Genomic DNA, 8,432 nt, shown 5'->3' with positions numbered 1-8,432 from the left:
CGGGGGCGCGCGCGGAGGGTGCGGGTGGGGGAGGATGGTAATGAGCAGCGGGAGCGGCTGCCCCAAAAACCAACCCCGCACCGGCCGGGGGGAAACGGGGCTCGGGTAAAAAACAGGCACCGACAGCCCAAGGGTCGTTGAGACTCACGGAACTGCCAAGATGGGGGGGTTCGTGCTCTGCAGGGGCGGGCACAGGGGGCACCGAGCGTCAGGACACCCTGTCCTCCTTGTGACTGCAAAATTCCACACTGCTACACACAGGTTCGGGCTGTTCTGGGCTTTGAAATCACTGCAAAAGGCAAAAATAATGGATTAAACATTCCTGCAATGTCTTGAAGTAGTGAGCAAGAGCTGCTCGGAGAACACATTTGAATAGCAGTCCCAATGATTAGAAAGAGCCCGTTGTGTGTAAAACAGGTGAGCATCTACTACCAGCAGTCTGGACCTCCTCCTATTTATTTGTTTTTCAAAAAATAAAAAATAAAAAATAATAGACTCCTTTGGGAAAAAAACAAAAACAAAAACCATTGAAACTCCTTTCTGGCTATTTGGTCACGTTCTAAGCCTAAAACCTGTCGGCATCAGTCAAAAAAAACAGATCCTTTTGTACAGACAAGCAGCTGTAACACGTTATCAAAGCTATTAATAATGCTTGTATCAAATCCAATCCGATTTTATTCGCATATGCTTCCTTGAGGGCACCTATGAAGCTCTTGGCGTTTTAAAATTGACTTTATCAGGTGTCAGGCACCCGAAGTTTTTTGCCCCTTCCTTGAAGCATGGGAATTGTAGTCTTCGCCCTTAGTGCTTAATTTCTTCGTGAACTACACTTCCCAGCAAGCCCCTCCCGGCAGCCCAGCCCTTTCCTCCCGCGGTCGCGCAGGGCAGCACGATGAGAGGTAAGTTTTCAGGCATTATTCACCGTTTCACTCTTATTTCATGAGATGTGCTGGGTTCGGCCGCTCTGCCACCACCCCCGCCCTCCCCCTTCCCCCGGCATTATTACAGCAGAAGAGATTCGGATGACGTGCATGTCCCTCTGGATTTCTGGCCTGTAACCATTTGCAGAATCCTGTTTCTCTTCCACCTTGAACCTGTCTGATCTCTTTCGGAGGGGCATCTTGGCTGGTTAAAAACAATCTCTAGCCTTGGATCTCGATGGGTACGTTTAAGGAGTTTCACTTATGTATAGTAGTTGCTATTTTTTAATCTGAGCACTTTGAATTTTTAAAGCAGCTTTGCGTGTCACAGGAAATACTCTCCTACACTGTCCTATGATTCACAGCAGCTCTCAAATGAATCTTACTTTTGCTGCTGAGCCTGCCATTCCTCCCCTGTCTTGTGGGCCAACCCATATTATATCTCCATCACATTGCCCCTCAACATTTCCTTCTGAGGGAACTTTGGATGGTAAGGGACAGGAATGGAGAATTCATCAGTTAAAGCAATTTAAACACTGTCAAACTGACTTAACAGCCTTTGGAGAGCATCATGACTAACGTTTTTCTCCAAACAAGTTACACTTTATTGGGAGGCTTTGTCCCTTCTAATTAATTAATATGGAAAATTAAACCCCTTCAGAAGGAAGGCCCAACAAAACTGCTGCTACACAACAAAACAAAGCAAAAAGAATTGTTAACAGAATCTACTGTTTAGATTCTAAAATAATACAGGAGGACAGAGGAAGTCTAGTTTTCCCTGTAATTCAACTGATGATGAAGCAAAGCCTTGAGACCTGGAGTAATTAAAGTTCTTCATCATCCAGACCTCATACCAGCCCCCTTGCTAAGGGAGATGGTGGGAAGGAGAAATACCAAACAGTCTCTTCTTGGTACTGTTTCTTTCATAACTTTTTGTACTTTGCATGCAAAACCATAGAGAGACCCAGAAAAAAAATAGTTTTAAAATATTGAAATGGAGAAAGAACTACAGACTGCTAGAAAGACCAAACAAAATCAAGGTCCAAATTAATCCACTCCTGTCACAACAGGTCCTGGCCACAATTCCAGGCTACGTCTTAGCAAAGCTATCCTGCCTGTCCCCAGCAGTGCACGTTCCTTCCCTAAAGCAGGATATGCCTCCCGTTCCTACATTCCAGGCAGCTGTTCCTGCCCCATACACCTTTGGGTGATCCCTTCTCTCTCAGCCCCCTCTTCCCCTCCACCTCCTACTGACTCTGGGGAGGTGGCACCCCCAAAGAAGGAGGTGCCAATGGCAGTCAGGCAGTGTCCTAACCACCTTCAGTCCCATTTCAAGGCCTGTTCTGTACAAGGCCTTTATAAAAAAACAGGAGTAACTCCAGTCAAGGCCTTTGTCCTGGAAGAGCGATATTTCAAGGTTGTTTTTCTCTCCGTCCCCACAATGTGTGCAAAGAATAGGGCAGATAGAAAGGACTGATTTGGAGCAGGCAGAACTTTAAAGAAAGCAGAGCAAGGATCTCCTCTGGGGAGGAACCAGACAGCAGCTGAACAGTATCTTGCCAGAGGAATGCCTGGCCTCCCTGCCAGTTCTTCCCTGCCTCGTTGCACGTACCTGCAAAATACTCTGCATGCTCAGGTCTTTCAGGGCTCTTTGCAAGTCCTCTTAGGCAGCTGTCCTTCACACCAAGAGAGAAGGGCAAGACTCTTGCAAGTCAGGGATAGTAACTTTGTCCTCATACACTCAGCAGTCCTCAGTGTTACCCTCTGTCATAGGGACACACAAACACTGTCCTCAGACAGTGGGCTTTAGTTAACATCTCCAAAATAGTTTGTGTTTCTTTACTAAAAAGAAAAAAGATCAAAGAATACTTACCATCACTTTCCAGATAATCCCAAGAAAACAATATTAGAGACATGCTCTTTCCTTTCTTTTACCTGTTTTGTGTTCTGTTCTTGGTTTTAGTTGAACATGTTCTCTGCCAGGAAGTTGTCCAGAGTCTGCAGAGCCATCAGATTCCATCATTTCAGATCCCATTCTGTATCCAGGACCTTTTCAAACTTGGCTTTCGTGCCAGCCTGTCTTCCCCCAGATCCTGTGGAAGTAGAGAAGCTGCAATGCTTTGTTTCCAACTCCAAGAGGCTGTTTGTGATGACTGGAGCTGGCATCTCGACTGAATCGGGGATCCCGGATTACCGCTCGGAAGGTGTGGGGCTCTATGCCCGGACAGACAGACGGCCCGTCCAGCATGCCGAGTTCGTGCGTAGTGCCAGTGCCCGGCAGAGGTACTGGGCAAGGAACTTTGTGGGCTGGCCCCAGTTCTCCTCCCACCAACCCAACACAGCACACCTGGTACTAAGAGACTGGGAGAAGCTGGGGAAGCTGCACTGGCTGGTGACCCAGAATGTGGACGCCCTTCACAGCAAAGCCGGGAGCCAGCGCATGACAGAGCTGCACGGCTGCACACACAGGTACCCTCGGTGGCAGGGGGAGGACAGGTCCTCCAATGGTCTCTCTTCAGGGTGACTGACAAGCAGATGCCCTGCTGGCTGCTGAGAAAGGAGCCAAAATTTCAATGCTATTGGAGATGACATGCTCAAAGGTGTTGCTGGGCTTGGGTGGAGAAAAAGATCACAAAATAGTGCTGTTAGTGACACAGTATTTAACAAACATGAACACCACTCCATTACTTGGAGCACCATTTGGATCACTTCCCATGGAGCCTACATCAGTCAGAATTTCCCCTTGCCTTGCTACAGAAAATATCCTCCTAATGAAGAGGACAAGGGGATCCTGGACTGGAGAGGGGCCACCACAGCCTGGCTGAGGTCACACAAATTTTCCAGAGGAAAAACTGGGAGAGAGAATGTGTGGTAGAGTTAAAGGTGCTTCCTCTAAAGCATTCATACAAAGCAACTATTGGAGGTAGAAAGACAGCTCCTTAACCTGTATGATTTGTTAAATAAGTGTGGATAATGACAACAGACATTCCAGGCCTCCTAAGGAACAATTTAAAGACTACAGCTCTTCAGCTGACACGAAACTCTTCATTGAGACTTTGCTCCTAATTTCAGGGTTTTCTGCCTGGCCTGTGGAGACCAAATCTTGCGCTCTGAGCTTCAGGAGCACTTTGAAGCTCTGAATCCTACCTGGAAAGCTGAAGCATTTGGTGTGGCTCCGGATGGGGATGTCTTCCTGACAGATGAGCAGGTGCGTAACTTCCAAGTCCCAGCCTGCCAGAAATGTGGTGGAATCCTGAAGCCTGACGTGACCTTCTTTGGAGATACAGTGAGCCGGGATAAAGTGGATTTTGTGCACCAGCGCCTGGCAGAATCAGATTCCATGCTGGTGGCAGGATCCTCTATGCAGGCAAGTAGGTCTTCCTCCCACACTGCATTCCGATTTCTGCGCTACTCTGCCTGCAACAATCCTGGGTCCCACAGTTTAGGGCTACTAATTGCTTGTGGATCACGACGGCCTCTCCAGAGCTTCTTTGTATTTTATTTTTACTCTGGTTGGAATCTGGCTTCACAGTTGGTTTGTTTGGGCTCCCCTGTCACTCTCTTGTCTGTCTAGTCATGCTGCTATAAATAACTCCATTCACATGTTTGGACCTCTCTCTGCTGCCTCCTCATCACTACATGGTAGGTTCACAACTGGCCGTAAGGCCAAAATACCTGATACAATTCAGTCCCACAGAGATCACCACTCCACTTTTTTTTTTTTTCTTCAATGTTTTAGCCTTTGGCAGCTTTCTAGGCCTTATGGCACACTGTATGAAATACCACATCTTAGGATCTCTAATTCCTAATGAAATTCCCAAGAAGATAACAAAAATATCTCTGTTTGCTGCTTAGGATTGTCCTTTGTACCACATTATGTTTTCTCCCATAGTCTCTTATCTATAAGGTAAGGTAGTTTAGAAAACTGTTGTTTAGTCCATGGAAGCTTTTAGAATAGAGCATGTACAACAGAAATTTTTCCAGGAACATCAAAATTAACTATTCTAACATCCAGAAAGAGATAAAACCAAGGCTGCCTGATTGTGATTCTCTTGGCTTCTGGGTACTGAAGATAAATTCCTTCAGCTTGCACTTCCGAAGCTTATAATCCTTTGTACAGGAATGATTGAAATGCCTTCTGTTCATTCGTGTTCCACCTAAGCTGGGTCATGTGAGAAACCTCAAAGTAGAAGTGTTTAAGTAACTATGATAACTAATAAAAACAGCTGCTGAGATCTACTAAAAGATAAGGGCATTTCCCTTCAAGGTACTATGAAGTTTCAGTTTCTATGAAACTGCAAATCCTTCACCAACAGAGGTTAAAGCTGTTCTTTTCCATGCACTCTGAATTAAGACATTTCCTACCTGAATTAAGTGCAGTTGCCTGACACAGTGTGGACCTACATTCCCTTTTCCTACTGCCCACAGCAACTATTTTACTTCTCTTTCTCCTGTCTCTTCCCTTACTCTTCTTTTCCTTAAGCTGCCAGTAACTTTGTCCTCTGGTATTCCTACAGGTGTACTCTGGTTACAGGTTTGCTCTTGCTGCTCGGGAGAAGAAGCTGCCCATTGCAGTCCTTAACATTGGGCCCACAAGGTTGGATCACTTTGCATCCTTAAAACTGAATTCCCGCTGTGGGGAGCTGCTGCCTTTGATTGTTGTACATGACTCAACAAGCTGAGCTTTAGTAGCTATCAGGAGTAAAATTATTTCTTCAAGGTGAGTACCTTCCCTGGTCAGTCACCTCACAGGGTAAGAAGATGGGTTCCCATCAGATGGGATTGACTAAAAGTACGTTCCCACAGCATGCACCAAATCAGTGGCTGTAAATGTTCATCTGCAACTGGTATGCTCTGATGGGCCACGGGACTGTTTGCCATGATCATAAACAAAAAGCATGCAAGTGCTAACACTCCCAGAAAATTGGGCTAGAGCAGCCATAAGATTCAGTAGTGTTGGGTTCCAGTCCATTTGTCACTATCAGGAAACTGCAGGAGATGACCTGCACATTCAGAGAACCTGATAAACATGGTTGCTTTTGCAACTGACAATTCAAAAGCTGTGCCTGATTGAATTGATCCATCCTCATCAAAACACTGCTGGTTAAAAGAAGCAATTCCATCTGTAAAGCAGCTTCTTCACTCCACTCCTGCAGGACTCATCCTCTCAAATGGGTCAAACGTCAATTTAGAGGCAGCTCTGAGATCCGATGCATGGTCCCTAATGATACCAGGAGAGGGCAGCAAGCCTCGCACATGTCAACCTGACCAGTTTTCTCCACTGAAATCCTTCTCCGCTTACCAGGAGTCAGGATGATGATGAAAAAAGTACTTTTCTGCCTTACCTTGCCATTGTTAACGGTGCCTTCTCTTTTCTTTCACTGGGGCAGGATTACTGGGCTGCCGCACCTAAGAACAGAGTACCTTTCTTCTAAGTGTCCCTAGAGAAGAAGGGAGGACTGAGTAACCTGACACTAGCACAGGAGGAGGATGTGGAAAACCACAGGATCTGCTGGAGAATCCAGTGCCAATACCACACTCAGGCAACTGAGTGTGAAAAGAGGAAAAGAAGGCACAAGGAGCTGCAGTTGTAATTTAAGGAAAAAAAAAAAAGGTTCAAAATAGAAACTGAACTGTTCTTGTAAGAGATCACTGGAAAGCACAGACTGTAAGGCTGACGTCTTCTAGCAAGGGGGAGAAGTCAGCATTTCTCTCAAGTGTCATTTGACAAGCTAAACTGCTTACTATCTGAACCCTTTAAAAATTATATATTGTTGAGATGCCAGAGGAGTTACTTTATGCTAATCTGGCCAGCACTGCTGTCTGTCTGGCTGCTGTGTTTTCCAGAATGCATTTTTTTGGGAAATGTTATTTAATTAATAAATAGCTAAGAAGTGAATCAAAATTGTTTACAAGCCCAATACTATTTGCATTATAATTTCCTCTCCTTCCTATGATTTAAGTAGGGTCTCAATAACCAGTTTAGATTAATTTTTTTTCATTGCAAAAATGCAGGATGTAATTACTAACAGCTGATTAATTAAGAGAGAAATACAATTAAATCTGTACAATATGTCTCCCTCAGGAGGTAATCTCAAGCTATTAATAGATGTAATTTTCCACACTCCTAACAGAACTCATCACTACTGGGTAGCCATTTTTGTTCATCCTTAGGGTGGTAAAACAAGACATATTCAACTATTTATGGAATTAAAAAAAAGACAGAATCTTCCCCAGACCAGAACACTATTTTTTTTTACCTGATCTTTGCATGAATCTACCACTTCCCTTCTGGCTGCAAGGGAGATTAATTGTTGGGGTCTTCCAAATGCCCCAATCCTACTCTCCACGTAACACGTCCTGTATTAATATTTTGACAAGAGCCATAAGGAGCAGTTGGAAGCAAGGATGGCAGAGTCCTCTGCTCAAAGCTCAAGAAGCAAAGCAAGAACAATCGACCATGTGATGCCAAGTTCTTTTTTGCTCTGTTGTTGATTCAAATCCATGCCAGGCAGGATCCAGAAAAGCACAGAATCTAAGGATACTTAGGCACCCCATTTCTGCTGGAGGTAGAGGGAATTAAGATACTTAAATTGTTTCACATTAAGTATCTTAATATAGCCACTTCTAACATGGCTATAAAGGGTCATAGGAGAGACTGCTTCACTTAGAAGGCAAGCAAGATAAGGTCAGGACCCCTACCTGCATTCTGCTCTCATTTAATGGATCCACTTTCCAGCAAGTCACACATACTGAGACACACATACATTTTTGCTAAAAAAGACCAGAAATGCACTTCACCATCCTACCTCTTTATCATCCTAATACCCTAAAAGATCCAGTGACCTTCAATAGGAAGGCATTTCAAGTACCTTCAAATAAGATACCACGCCAGCTGCTTCCTTCTCCATCTGTTCCTGCATTCTCAAACCCCTCTTGCAAATCCTTGGGTTCTGCTCCGTATTTAAGTAGAGTTCATGCAAGCATTGCTGAGTGTAGGACAAAGACTGCTCCTCAAAATCCCTGAAGAAATTCAGCTTGCAAAATTATGTACTGAGGGGGATATTAATTGTCAAACTCATCCAAGATCCCCATGCTACACCCGATCATGCAGGCTCTCCTCCAGCTAGGAGGAACCTGTTTCCTGGTGATGAAGTGGGGCCTTCCTCCTGCCCTGCCAGCAGCCCCTGACACAGGAGCTCCCCGACACCTCCTGAGAGCCTCTGCCAGGAAAACAACTTCTGTAACGTGACAGCAGCAAGTCCGGGTGGGAGCTCTGGGGCAGGGTCTTGTCAGGACAGGAAAGCTGGGGCAGACACTGTCCTTCAGAAGGGCTCCCTGCCCTCCCTGACTCGCAGACCAACATGACCTCTTCCCCTACAGCTCCTGACCAGGAACAGCACTGAGCAGGAGGCAGCCTCCTAGGCCTTCAAACAGGCCTCTCAGAGCGCTTCACAGGCAAACGGCTCAAGCCCCTCACGCCCTCAGATACGCACTCACGAGAGGGGCAGC

The 8,432-nt window shown here is 45.6% G+C and overlaps 2 protein-coding genes across 2 annotated transcripts in view; one reads left to right on the top strand and one right to left on the bottom strand.

Moving 5' to 3' along the window:
* PXN (paxillin) overlaps positions 1 to 3,191 on the bottom strand; it is a 52,037-nt gene extending 48,846 nt beyond the window's left edge. The window contains exon 1 of the mRNA XM_010004832.1: positions 3,171 to 3,191. The gene's annotated coding sequence lies outside the window, so the exon portion shown is untranslated. The remainder of the gene's footprint in view (positions 1 to 3,170) is intronic.
* SIRT4 (sirtuin 4) lies at positions 2,890 to 5,602 on the top strand. Its single transcript, XM_010004868.1, has 3 exons — positions 2,890 to 3,389; positions 3,993 to 4,287; positions 5,438 to 5,602. Exons 1-3 carry the CDS (start codon positions 2,890 to 2,892, stop codon positions 5,600 to 5,602), a joined length of 960 nt encoding a protein of 319 aa, XP_010003170.1.
* Positions 5,603 to 8,432: the final 2,830 nt, after the last annotated feature.

This window comes from Chaetura pelagica, unplaced genomic scaffold, assembly GCF_000747805.2.
Source record: "Chaetura pelagica isolate M959 unplaced genomic scaffold, ChaPel_1.0 scaffold249, whole genome shotgun sequence".
Lineage (NCBI taxonomy): Eukaryota > Metazoa > Chordata > Aves > Apodiformes > Apodidae > Chaetura > Chaetura pelagica.
This window is presented reverse-complemented; position numbering and strand designations above follow the sequence as displayed.